The following is a 14,497-nucleotide window of genomic DNA, read 5'->3' on the forward strand; positions in this document are numbered from 1 at the left end:
CCTCTTCTGGATTACTGTGTTCAGTTCTGGTCTCCCTGTTATAGGAAGGATATTATTAAACTGGAGATGGTCAGAGGGTTCAGAAGAGATTTACCAGGATGTTACCAGAAATAGAGGGTTTGAGTTATGGAGAGAAGCTAGATACGCTGGGATTTCTTTCACTGGAGCAATAGACAGCCTGGTTTTGTGTATGGGAGGTTGAGAGGTGATGTTATAAAGATTTGCAGGTATCCTTTCCCTAGGATGGGGGATTTCAAGACCAGGGGACATATGTTTAAGGTGAGAGAAGAAAGATTTTAAAAAGACATGGGGGGCAATTTTTTTACACAGAGTGGTTCACATGTGGAATGAACTTCTAGACAAAGTTAAGGATGCAAGTGGAATTACAAAATTTAAAAGACATTTGGATAAGTACATGGATAAGAAATGTTTGGAGGGATATGGGCCAAGTGCAGGCAGGTGGGATTTAGTTTAGTTTGGGATTATGGTCAACATGGACTGGTTGGACTGTAGGGTCTGTTTCCCTATTACTCTATATGTGGACAACTGATGAACCCATAAAAGTGGATGCTGTTGCGCAGCTACCCAGATGGTTTTGGGATCTCTGACATTGGAATTAGTTAGGTGTGGTTTTATGTTGCACTTGGATCAACAGGAGTGACCCTTCAAAGTTCAGGCCTTCATTGTCTGAAATGGGGAAATGTTCCATTCACGAGCAACGCCATTCTTTACTTGGAAAAATATATATTTCATCTATGTAAATTCTAATATTTTAGCTAAGTTCATATTAAAGTACTGAAAATATATAGATAGTATATTTCTTAATGAATCCAATGTGAATAAAACAACTTATTTTTATCATTGGAATTGACTGTTGCATAGAGGCAAACCATTTTTAAACTGTCAGACACCTTCCAAAGTAAGTGAGGCATGACAAATCTGTGTAATACTATCTTATACCAACGCAGAAAAGTACATCTAAGGAGAACTGTGATGAATATTTATGTACTTTTCTAGATTTCTGCAGTGTACAATTCAAAAAAACAATTAATTTAGAAGTTTCATATGTATAAAGATAATATTTTAAATCATACCTAAAAGGAGCATTTTTGTATTATCCCTTGCATTCACTGTTGATAAATTTTGGATTTGGCTTTAATCCTCACTTTTGATGTATGGAAATATCTTTTCTCAAAAAAAAATCTCTTTGCAATTTTCATTCATCATTTCAAAGCAGTTATATTGAACTACCAGAAATGGAACAGGAAATATTCTGCATACTAGGTAGTCACTATGCAGAGTGAAGCAAAATTAATGCTTCAGATTGATGGCCTTGCATCAGAACTTCATCCAGATATTTGTGGAGTTGTGAAAATTCAGTGGACCTTCAAGAATGGGGCCGTGGATGACCCAGATGTGGAAATACTGCCCTCATTTCTGACAGATGCAACTTTTGCTGGTATGGAAATGGGATCAGGGCATGTTTCAGACAAGAGGGAATCCTGAATTCAACAGAACCATTTGAACTTACAGCTGACTTCAAATAGATGCCATTTCAGCTGTTACAATTGCCTTAGTCTGCAGTGTGGAAGTCAAAAATTAAGTCAACACATATTAATACTGTTGAAGGACAGATAAGATCAGTATTAAAATCATCATCTGAAATTTTGTTTAAATACTCTACTATTTAAACTTCAAAACAAAAGGCTACAACTGAAGGTGAAAACCTCATCTCGGGATTGCTTTGATTGACAGGTGTAGATTATAAGAAAAACTAACAACTTTTCATGTATTTTTAATAGAATTATTTGTTGTCATTTCCTCAGGAGCTTGTTTTACATCCTTATGAATTCATGGCTGAGTTTCAAGTGCTATGATTGTCTCAACAGCAGGTTCAGGGTTCACAGTTTTATTGACAGCTTAAAGAGGAAGTGATATGATTCTCAATAGAAGTTTGTGTACTCTTATAAAAGATTGACAACTTGAGATGTAAAAAAGAATTCTATGAATGTCTTTTTCACTATTAAGTGAGTAAAAGTGACAGCTACATTCGATAGAAACTTTGTTTTCTTTCTCCACATGGTGAAACTGGGTGAGTGACTATGAGGACACTATGAAGGTAATGAGGAGCCATGGCAGATGGGTATGGCATAGGTTGACATTCAGACTATGAGGGACTTTGGGTCGAGGGGTTGTCAGGATGAGGGCTAGAATTCCTAACAACTCTCAATCACCTTGGATGAAAGCAGGTTGATGGTGTTACAATACAAAAGAGCCAAATTCTAATTGAATTAAGGGACAGATTAAAGGGATTGAACACCTTAGCACTGTTCCAATGGTCTTACACCAGTATGAGTCAATGCATTCAGGAGAGGAAATGATTGAAAGGGAAATAAACTGAATCCGTTGCTCAATGATTCATGTAACTGCAACTTTATTTGATGTAAAGTAATTAAAAGAAATGAACTATACCCAAGAGGAAAAAGCTAATTAAACTTCTGTTAATGAAAGTTAGGCTTAAGTAAGTGTTAGCTTAAAAAGTGAGATCAATATAGCTCTAAAAATTTCAATAACAAAAATCACAATCTACATGCCTGACTAATTTATGGCAGGGTCAAAGAAGTTTAATGGAGGTAGCCTGTCAAGTAATTGTCACCTCAGCGAATGAAACAATAAATAATTAATTAAGTTTATGTAAGAATTACAGAGAAATCTAAAAGAATGCTGGAGGAAACCAATGGATTTCAACATGTAGGCAACAGTAACTTATAAAACTATCCTGAAGAAGGGCTTATGCCCGAAATGTCGATTCTCCTGTTCCCTGGATGCTGCCTGACCTGCTGCGCTTTTCCAGCAACACATTTTCAGCTATAAAACTATCCCACTTTATACTTCACAACCTGTCTGCAAACTGTGTCATGTTGATCATACTAACTTCCTCCAATTCCTCTTCATCTGTATCGAGATAGATAGGGCTGACTTCAGTTAGATGAAATCTTATCTATCTAATTGCAGCCAAAGAATCAATTGCAAGGGTTTTGGTCTTGCTCCCACACCATTGCTGTAAGTGTATCCCAAAGATAGAGCTTTGGCCCTTCTCTATTTCTCACATGCATCCTGCCCATCGGTGGCATATTTGAAAGGACAGGATTGCCTAGTAAACCAGTGACACTTAATTACACCTCCCCACACTTCTCTTGACTCCTCCACTGTGTAGATTGCCAAGCTGCTTCTCAAGCATCCAGTCCTAAATGACTACAAATGTCCCCCAAATAAACATTGAAAAGATTTAAAGCCATTGTCACTGCCACAGACTCAATTTCATAACCATCAATTTCTTCCTAAATCAGACTGTTAAGAACCTTGGTATCTTATTTGATCACAAGGTGAGCTTCGCACCATATAGCCATACGATCACAAAGCCTGCATATTTTCAATGCCTGACCCCCTACTGATTCTGCGCTTGCCTGATCATCTCAGCTTTTGCTGAAACAATGGCCCATTCATTGTCTCCCTGAGCTTTGTCTATTCCAAAGGACACTTTGCCATGTTCTATCATCTCCAAACTGGAGGAGATCAAATTCCCTGCTGCCCACATCCCAACTCACACCTCGCCCCATTCTCGCATCAACTCTGTGCTCATGGGCTTATATTGGTTGCCAGTTAAGCAACTCCTCAATCTTATAGTTCTCATCCTTGTTTTCAAACATTTTCATGGTTACAGCCCTCCCTATCTCTTGTAATCTCCTGCAGCCCCACAGTCCTCTGAGCTTCTGCTTTCCTTTACATCTAATATCTTGAGGGCTATAAACTGCTGCCAAATTTTGTTCCTATTTTGCACTTTGGGACATTTAGCTGAATGAATATTGGAGAAACAAGATGAATTTTGTCAAAGTTTTTTGTCTTGCACTCATCAGGACCTTTCACAAGAATGCCAAGGAATACCAACTTCTTTACTGTAGGAAGGGAGACTGATTGGTTGGAAAAATAACTCGGATTGGTAGAAACATGGCCATGGAGGCTGCACCAGTTAATGATGACAAACAATTGGGCGGCACGGTGGCACAGTGGTTAGCACTGCTGCCTCACAGCGCCACAGACCCGGGTTCAATTCCCACCTCAGGCGACTGACTGTGTGGAGTTTGCACGTTCTCCCTGTGTCTGCGTGGGTTTCCTCCTGGTGCTCCGGTTTCCTCCCACAGTCCAAAGATGTGCATATCAGGTGAATTGGCCATGCTAAATTGCCCGTAGTGTTAGGTAAGGGGTAAATGTAGGGGTATGGGTGGGTTCGCTTCGGCGGGGCTGTGTAGACTTGTTGGGCCGAAGGGCCTGTTTCCACACTATAAGTAATCTAATCTAATCTAATTGCTAAGTTTTATTTACTTTTTAAAGCAACCATGTTGAAAGGTCAGGGCATTGGTCTGAGAAATGAACCAGAGAATAGATGTCATTATTTCATTGAGTTGAAACAGGCACAATGCATGTATATATCCTTTCTGGCTGGAAAGAACAGGGCCTGATGTATGTAGCTTCCTTTAGTGCAAGTATGCCACACTGAGAGTCTGACTAACAATTCTAAATTAGTTGTCAGTGTAATACTTCACACTCTCAGGATTATCCAGCAAATGATGCCTACTCATAGAATCATATCCAATTTTGGTGTTGTGTAGTTAGTTTTGCTTGCTCTGATATATAGTGTTTGATACAATTTTCCTGTGTTTGGAACATATGCCCCTACATGCCTGCAGATTACCCTGGAAGGGTGAGATGCCTCAAAGGCTTGATGAAAAGGTGAAGTTAGTTGTTTCACGCTGCTACCGTTTTGTAGCAACGCAAGTAGTGCTTGCCACTAATAGGATGCTGCTCTCAAGTCAAAATGACATGCCGCCAATCATAATAATGAGTAAAGTTAAAAATCACACAACACCAGGTTATCGTCCAACAGGTTTAATTGGAAGCACACTAGCTTTCGGAGCGACGCTCCTTCATCAGGTGATTGTGAATCACCTGATGAATCACCTGATGAAGGAGCGTCGCTCCGAAAGCTAGTGTGCTTCCAGTTAAATCTGTTGGACTATAACCTGGTGTTGTGTGATTTTTAACTTTGTATACCCCAGTCCAACACCGGCATCTCCAAATCATGACAATAATGAGTAGTGTGGTATATGAATTTCAATACCAGTGTGATGCCAGGTATGCAGACGATGTGTCCCAAAGACTGGTGGATTGTATAAACAGCATTTGCCCGGTGTACTCTCCATGGCAGTGCCTCTACCAATCAGAGTACACTAGCCAACTGACCAGCATTCTCCCCGCATATTGTGTAAGAATTGGTTTACCCCTTGAATTGTATATTGCAAATTGTCCTGATGAATGCTAGACCTAAGAAGTATACACTTCTTCAGTAAGTAGTGTATTCTTCAAATTCAATACTACAAATGCCTATTTACATTTTACTATGTTAGACATGCTACATAAACATAACTTTTTTTAAAATAAGGTCAAGTTTTCTACAGCTTTGTCTGCAATCAGGTTTGGATGTTTTCCATGGCTGATTGCAACGGGAGATTAGCTTGACCCTGGACATTAAAGCATCTGGTTAATCAGATACAGTTTGAAGCTGTGATAAGTTGGATTTACTGTGCCCTCCAGTGGATCAGAAGTCTGAAAAGGCACATAAAATCCAGTGGGCAGTGTGCCCACTGCCATCCCACCTCTCCACAGTGCCTCTTCACTCAAGAGTTACAAGTCAGAATATTAAATTTCAAAATTTGATAGACTAAAGAGGTTGGAAAAGCCTGGGGGAGGTGTAAGTTCCACAGTTTTGCGGTCCCAGGAAAGACAGTTGAGGTAAGAGTTGGTGTGATGTTTTCAAAAGATTGACACACAATGCAAGCACTTAGAGTGGTCTATTGCAACTGAAATGGACAGACACAGTGTAATAGGAGGAAATGTATTTGCGACAGTGGGAGTCTGAGCATATTGGTCCTAAAGCATTGGGAAAAGGAGCTAATTAAATCTGTGATGTATGTCAGAGAAATGAAGGAGAATAGAAATGAAAATAAATGAAGGACAAATATGATTAGAATAGTCTGACTTTTTTTCCTGATCATTAAGTGATTTGTTTACTGCTACTCAATTTGTATCACCTTGTTCCTATTACAGGCCTGATACATGAAAGCTTTGTTGAAGAGCCCAATGGCCTGGTTTCTGTCAACCTCCTTGTGATATCAGCCATTGCTGCCTTTGTGATTGGAGCAGTCATCTCCGGATTCAGTGTCTGCTGGTTCATTGGCCATCGGGACAAAAAGGATACAGCCCGGAGAAAAGACAAGGAAACCATCCTTTCACACAGCGAGTCTGTAGTCAGTGTCACCAAGCTAGGCGGCATGGTGGAGCGACGGTCCAGGGGACAGCCAGAAACCTTACTCGCTCCACTGATGCAGAATGGCTGGTCAAAGAGCTTGATCAAAACCAGCCAGCATCACCTTGATTCGACAGTATTACCAACACCTGAACAAACACCATTGCAACAGAAACGCAGTACAGGCATGAGAAGCTGTGAATGGGAGCAAAACCTGATAAATGCAAGTCTAAGAGATCAACCATGTGCAGGATCACAGATGATCCTGGTTGATTCCTCGCATCAAGCAATGTCCCATCACCTTAGCAATGTGCGGGTCATTCCAACTTCCCGCCATTCTTTCCAGCGGGATCAGGAACTGACAAGTGATAATAAAGACGTCGTGGACAATTATCTTTCACACAGTATGAGAGAACAACTTGAGAATCCAGGTTCTCACTATCGGTCATCTTTAGGTGGCAATGGAGGTAGCCATGCTTTTGTGGAATATTCAGTGTCTCCTCATAGCAGTCCCAAAAGGAGAAGGGGTGCATCAACACCCATAATGCCTCAGGACTACATTGGGGATGACCCAACATGTTCCACACAGTGGAATTACGAGAAAGCAAGTGCACCTGTACCTTCACAACACATAAGGAATCAGACTTTTAGCAGAGGGGAAAGTTCGTCATCCCTGCAGAGAAAGGACCCAGTGCCTGTACACCATGTACACCTCCACCAACCAGTCCCACCTGTCACTGGGCAGCCTGACCGTGCAGGCTTTAAACCACCAAAAAAGTCAAGTGTCGAAAGGACATCCTTAGCAAAATGAGACACCTTGTGCTTTCGTATCTATTCAATAACCTTTGTGAAAACGTGGGATAAATATTTAAAAACAAAAGTTAAATACTGGAGGAAATGGAGTGTGAAGACAACAGCACTCCTTAAGATAACAAAGACCTGTTCTCAAAATAAGGATGCATTTCCTTTGCAAACAAAAATACATGAGTTTCAGAAGGAAGGAGTAGTTTAGAGAAGAAAAGGTGTTGAGGAATTTTTTCTGGATTTCTCTCTACTGTTAACTTTTCAGGAGCCATGGTAATGAAGGGAAAATTATCCAAGCGTTTTAATTAGCAATTTTTCTTACAATTTTTAGCAGTAAGATTTTTATTGCAGATGACATAGTAAAACAAATTCAACAGCTGAAGACACTGAATGTGCTGTTCAAAAAATCATTAGATCTGTATAATGAGTTTATAAAGTTAATTTACTGCCATAGTTTACCATTGGTGAAATTAATTTAGCATGATCTATTATTTGGACAAGCTATCTTGGACTTATTTTCAGGTTTATGCAGATTGGATTTATTGCAACACATATTTTTCAAGCATTCATGAATCCCAACGCCCGAAGATGTAGGAGGCTGTTCAGATCATCATACCTCCTGCAGCTCTTTGAAAAATGCTTTACAATTAGTTCCACTTCCCTTCCCCATGCTCCAACAAATTGTTGCCCTTACAATATATATTCAATTCCCTGTTGAAATTTACTGTTGAATCTGCTTCCTACTACCCTGAGAGGCAGAGCATTCTAAACTGCGTAAAACCAAATCCTTTACCAGTTACCTTAAATCTGTGTCCTTTTGTCACAAACCTACTGGAAATAGTTTCTCCTCATTTATCCTGTCAACATATTCTGCATTTTGAATTATCTCCCCTTAAACCACTCAACTTTGTGAGAAAAATTCCAATTTCTCAAGCCTTCCCAAATCATTGATGTCCTGTACAGCAAGTACCATTCCAGTAAATCTCCTCTACACCCTCTCGCAAACTATGTCAACCTTGCCAAAATATTGAGCCTAGAATTCGCACAATAATCCAAATGGGACTTAACCAGTGTCTTGTTCATGTTTAGAAGAATTCCCTTGCTTTGATATTCCAAGGGAGGAACTTAAAAAAGGAGTTTGAGTCAGGCGTGAGGGATAAAGGCCCAGATTTTCATCCTTGAGTTGGATAGTGGATGCCAGGCACATTCCTGTCTCGGATGGCCTGTCTCCAGAGATATTGGTGGGAAAGAAGGGATTTTCATTGCAGAGGTGCAGGTTGCAGTTGAACCAGCCAATCCAGGATAAGGTTTGGAGCCAGCCAAAGGGCTTGGCAGCTGTTGAAGCTGACTGTTTAAAAGCCTTGGTGCTCAGAGGCATGGTCCCATTTATAATGGAAAATGCTCTTTTATCCCTTGCACTTCATACATACCTCACTACCCATAAACTTCCAATGCCCGGTCTATGCCATCTAATGTCCTTTCACCAACCATGTCCACATGCCCCATGTCAAGTAATACATCCACCCATTCCACATGGCTGTCATGCTGCAAATGCTAAGGTAGGCAGACACGCACCGAATATATGCCCCTATCAGCCCCCATACCAAGCTAAAGCAGGTCCATGCCCATTTGCCCACTATGCGCTATATAAATGTCAATAAATGAAGAATTCTTTTATACATGCCACTATCACTACAGGGTTTAGTGATTCATCCTCTTTCCCAAGCCTCTGATCACCTGCACCTCACCAATGACCTACGCCCCCATATACTTTGAAATGTCTACCCCATTACCCGAGGTGCTTTCACTCCAAGATCTCCCCCACCACCCCTTGAAGATGGCCTTGTCCCCTCACTCCTGTTTCGGCCCTCTTAACCTGAGTTTTTGACCAATGTTTTCCATCTGACTGGAAGCAAAACATATTGATCAAACTTGGTTATGTACGACGAACCGGCTGGAGACATCAGACACACAGGGAGTCCCATCCTTTGAGTTCCCATCACCTTTCCTACCCATCTCCTTCCACTGGGTCAGGAGTGTAAAAGTCTCGGTCAATAATACTATTTCTAAAGCAAGAGATATTTAGCTGCTTGCTTTTTTGAAACTGCCCTCTCAACCTGTTCTGCAACCTGTAAGGATTTGTACACGTTCGCACCCTGAGATCTGTCTGCTCCTGCACACCATTTAAAATTGTACCACCTGGGTAACGGTTTTCTAGTGCTTTTCAATTTGTCCCTTTTATCAGAATGGTCCTTTGCCGACAATAAAGGGGAAGGCTAATGAACAACCCATCAAATTATCATTTCAGGCGTATAGAGGTTAGATTTAGATGGGTTACCATCATCCTTCGAACTTTCCCCAAGGATTCATTTCGAGAAATTTCTTCCATTTTCCTTCTCTTTCCTCACATCTGCAGATGGCAGCAGTCATGTTTAACGTTGTAATGCCAGTGGTGCTGTTGGGTTGACAAATAGTTACAAACAAGTTGACCATTCAAGGGTGTGGAAGCACCATAGATGACCACATTATTGTTCTACATCAAGAATCCAGAAACAGACTACTCTTAGCATTGGTCAATGACTGGTGAATAGAAACAGGAACCAGTTTCTATCTCTCCTCCCTAAAACCAGCTGTAATGTACACGGTTGGCCCATCAATTGAGCTAGGTTCTGTACCCCAAGCTGGTAATCATATGTCAGCTCTTTGCAAAACAAATCATCAGAATAAATATTCAGCTTTTTCATGCCCTGTCACATGACTATTAAGTACGATTTCATTGAATCTACAATGTTAATCCAATTTGGATAAAACCTACCATCTTACAGAATATACAAATTTTAATACATTTCCACTGGAATCTAATTCGGGGAGGCAATGGTTTAGTGGTATTATTGCTGGATTGTTAATCCAGAGGCCCAGGTAATAATCTGGAGGCCTGAATTCCAATCCCACCATGGCAGATGGTAGAACTTAAATTCAACAAAAATCTGGAATCAAGAGTCTGATGATGACCATGAAATCATTGCCAATTCTTGGGAAAATCCATCTGGTTCCCAAATGTCCTTTACGGAAGGAAACTGCCATCCTCAACGTGGTCTGACCTACATGTGACTCCAGACCACGTTGATTGACTCTTAACTGCCCCCTGTGTAATTAAAATCTGGGATAGGCAATAAACGGCCAGCCAGCAATGCTCTGATTCTGTGAGTAAATTTTAAAAATGAGAATAATACCTAGCTACTAAAGTGTGAAAGATATTGACCTGAGTGATTACCAGAGATATTAAACAGTAACAGAAATGGATTGTACAAAGTTCTAGAAAGCACATTTATTATACTACAACTTTGATTATTCCATTATCAGATATCAAATAAGTTCCATATGTAATGATAAAATCTAATCAGGATTTTACTCAAAGGAAAAAAAATCACAAATCTCATTTCTCTCCCACTGCAAACAGAAACTCCAAGGAAATTCATTTTTGTTCATCATCTAATCAGAAACTACAAAATTATAAAGCTGATTTTGATTTTCTTTTAATCTCAGCACAGTTGTGTCTTATTGATTTTACATTACAGAGAATTTACAACACAGATACAGACTCAGTTTTCTGGCCTGTAGCCGTTCTGCTAATGCTAACCCAGAGGGCCTTGTGCATTGGAGAATGGCTTGCACTTCGAAAGTCAACTTTTTTTTTAACTCCAGCCCTATATTTATTTTATGCATTTTTAAAAATTAAACAGTGAAGTATTTTGAACAGCTTTCCTCTTTGTAGTCTAAACTTTACAAATGTAACAGAGGTGCAGGAGTAGACCATTCGGCCCCTTTAGTCTGGTCTGCCATTTAATTTGATCATGGCTGATCTCAGCTCCACATCCCTACATACCTCTGATACCCATTCACCTGCAGTGTTTACGAAGAATCTATCTACATTTGCTTTAAAATTATTCAAAGATTCTATTTCCATCACCTTTTGAGGAAGAGTTCACAGCTCTCTGGGACAAAAAAAAATTCTCATTTCAATTTTAAATGGGTAAGCCTGTATTTTTAAACAGTGACTCCTTGTTCTATATTTTCCCACAAAAGGAAACATCCTTTCCACATCCATCCTGTCAAGACCTTACATGTTCATATGATTCTGATGTATGTATGTATCTTATATGTTGCGATCAGATCAACTAAACTCTAACAAATCCAAGCCCAATCTCACCTTTTCTCATAAAGCAACCTGCCCGTTCCAGACATGAATCTAGTAAACATTTTTTGAGCTGCTTCCAACACATTTATATCTCTCCTTAAATACAGAGTCTAATACAGTATTCGGTACACCAGATGTGGTCTCACCAGTGCCCTGAAGCGTAATCTCTGTACTTTTGTATTAAATTCCCCTTGCAATAAATTATAATGTTGGATAGCTTTCTTCATTGCTTGCTAAATCTGAATACTAGCATTGTATGATTCATGCACTAGGTTATCCAGATCCTATCACATCTCAGAGCTCCTCAATCCCTCACCACTTACATAACATGTTTTTTTTAATCTATGCTGCCAAAGTGGATAACTTCACATTTTCTGGCGTTATAGCCCATTTGCCAGATGTTTGCACATCACCTAACCTATCTCTATCCTTTTATGTCTCCCTTACGTCCACTCCACAACTTAGTTTTCTACCTATCTTTGCGCCATCAGCTAATTTAGCAACAACAATTTTGACCTCTTCATCTAAATGATTAATATAAATTGTAAAAAGTTGAGGCCCCAATATTGATCCCTGTGACACACACTTGTTACATTTTCCCAACCAGGAGAAGACCTATTGATACCTAACCTCTGTTTTCTATTAGTTAGCCAATCTTGTATTCATACCATTATTGCTCCCTACACCATGAGTTTTTATCTTCCATAAGACTTCAGTGTAGCATCTTATTAAATGCCTTCTGCAAATATGCATGCAGCACAACTATTCATACCCAAAGTATATTTTTTATTCAAAGAATTCCAATAAATTGGTTAGACACAATTTTCTTGTCGCAAAATCATGTTAATTCTAATGGAATCTTACAGTATTACAAAATGGAAGGAGGCCCTTTGACCCATCGAATCTGCACTAGTCAACAATCCCATTTCCCAGTCTTTATACCATAATGTTTCAGGTGCTTGTTTAAATACCTCTTAAATGTAGTAATGTTCCCACATCTATCACTCTTTCAGGTTGTATGTTCCAGATACACCACCCTCTGGTTGTAAAAATTCTCCTTAAATATTCTGTTATCCTCCTGCATAAGTTTATGCCCCCTCATAATTAGACCCCATTAAGGGAAAATATTTATTCCTATCAATCCTACCAATGCCCCTCATAATCTTATAGACCTCAATCAGGTCCTCCTTCAGTCTGGTCTGCTCCAAGGAAAGCAAGCCCTAAACTGTGTAGTCTCTCTTCATTCACTTCAGTACTGGCAACATCCTTCTACACCCTCACTAGAACAATCATATCCTTTCTTTAGTGTAGTAATCAGAACTGTACACTGTATTCCAGCTATAGGCTAACAGACATAAATACAGCTCCATCATAAACTCCATGCTCTTGTATTCAATGTCTCCATTAATAAAGGCAAGTATCCCATATACTTTCTCAGCCACCTTATCTACCTACCTTGCTGCTTTCAAGAATCATGTTACAGCTGTACAAGACATTGGTATGGCCACATTTGGAATACTGTATACAATCCTGGTTGCTCTGCTACAGGAAGGATGTTGTTAAACTGGAAAGCATGCAAAAAAAGATGTACAAGGCTGTTATCAAGACTGGATGGTTTGAGTTCTAAGGAGAGGCTAGATAGGTTGGCACATTTTTCCCTGAAGTGCAGGAGGCTGAGGGGTGACCTTAAAGTGGTTAATAAAATCATGAAAGGCATGGATAAAGTGAATAGCCAAAGGGTGAGGGGGTTCAAAACTAGAGGGCTTGGTTTAATGTGAAAGGGGAATGATTTAAAAGGACCCGAGGGGCAATTTTTTCACACAGAGTGTGGTGCGTATATGGAACAAGCTGCCAGGGGAAGTGGTAGAGGCAGTTACAATTGTAACATTTAAAAGACATTTCGACAGGAACATGGATGGGAAAGGTTCAGAGGGATATGGGCCAAATGCAGACAAATGAGACTAATTCAGTTTGGGAAATTTGGTTGGCGTGGATGAGTTGGACTGAAGGGCCTGTTTTCATGCTGTATGACTGTACGTTCATATCAAGGTCCTGATGATCCTCAGTATTACCCAGGATCTTACCATTCATCACGTATTCCATTGCCTTCCAAAATGCATCACTTCACACTTCTCTTTCTTCTGAAGATTAGTCTCTAGGTTTTGTGGTTATAGTTGCAGCCCTTTAAAGGAAGTGAAAAACTGGTAGCATTGCTTGTCAAGATTCATTTGGTTTAGATTTTCCCAAAAGTTATATTTTTTTAAAAATCAAAGAGAATGTTAACTACTCAGTAACCAATATAGGAACAGAAAATTTGTCAATCTTCAATTGCAATTCCAATGCAATACCCTTTCTACCAAATTACCAATGGCTTCTGGAAAACTGCAGTAAGAGTCCTGTTATAATTACTGTAGAAGATTGCAAGCACAAATTTTCATGAAGAAAATATCATTTTATAAAATTTTAGATAAAAATTACAATTTTAGAAGCACTGATAATTTTGATGGTGGTGTGATGGTTGAACTTTGCAATGACTGTGAAAGAGTTTCTCAGTATTCATGTATTTATGGACTGCACGTAAGCTATTGCATTAGGTTGAGTGCATCTAGAAACTTCAGAGCACTGAGGCAACAGAAGGACAATTACTACCAGTTTCTCACTCAGTGTGTTGGCACTTGAAATTCAGCAAAGCATAATAATGGGCACATGAAACTTTCATTCTACACCCACTTGAACTGTGAAAAAAACCCAGCCATATAATTACGATTTTGTCCCTTTGCATTTGGGCTGTGTCTGGAGGGAGCATTTTGAGCTGTACAGTACTGGAGTGAAGCTCTGGTGGTTACACGTCAGTCACTGGCAGTGGTATTGGCACAAGATTAAAAAGTACATTTTATGCTGAAGTACAGTTTTTGCACTCGCACATTGATAACAGCTCCCCCCCTCACCAAGGACAGCACTGCCTTGCTGCCAGTAAGGCTCTCTAAATGCTTATTTTCAGGCCAATGCTACTTCTGCAGCTTTAATTTTCTACTGAGAAACTAGAACAGCAACACACAAAATGGCTGACGAATAAGTGTCCAATTTATAACGTGTTTCAACCCAAATGGCCTTAGAACAAAGAGGACGTA

General features: G+C 39.8%; 1 protein-coding gene across 4 annotated transcripts in view; it reads left to right on the forward strand.

Annotated features, from left to right (window-relative positions):
- sema6bb (sema domain, transmembrane domain (TM), and cytoplasmic domain, (semaphorin) 6Bb) overlaps positions 1–13,196 on the forward strand; it is a 554,928-nt gene extending 541,732 nt beyond the window's left edge. For all 4 annotated transcript variants that reach the window (XM_043720975.2, XM_043720977.2, XM_043720976.2 and 1 more), the window contains one exon: positions 6,166–13,196. In XM_043720975.2, the coding sequence (XP_043576910.2) occupies positions 6,166–7,175 (1,010 nt within the window). In that variant the 3' untranslated portion in view covers positions 7,176–13,196. The remainder of the gene's footprint in view (positions 1–6,165) is intronic.
- Positions 13,197–14,497: the final 1,301 nt, after the last annotated feature.

This window comes from Chiloscyllium plagiosum, unplaced genomic scaffold (genome assembly GCF_037043375.1).
Source record: "Chiloscyllium plagiosum isolate Xiang-an unplaced genomic scaffold, Cpla_swu_hap1 HiC_scaffold_28, whole genome shotgun sequence".
Taxonomy (NCBI): domain Eukaryota; kingdom Metazoa; phylum Chordata; class Chondrichthyes; order Orectolobiformes; family Hemiscylliidae; genus Chiloscyllium; species Chiloscyllium plagiosum.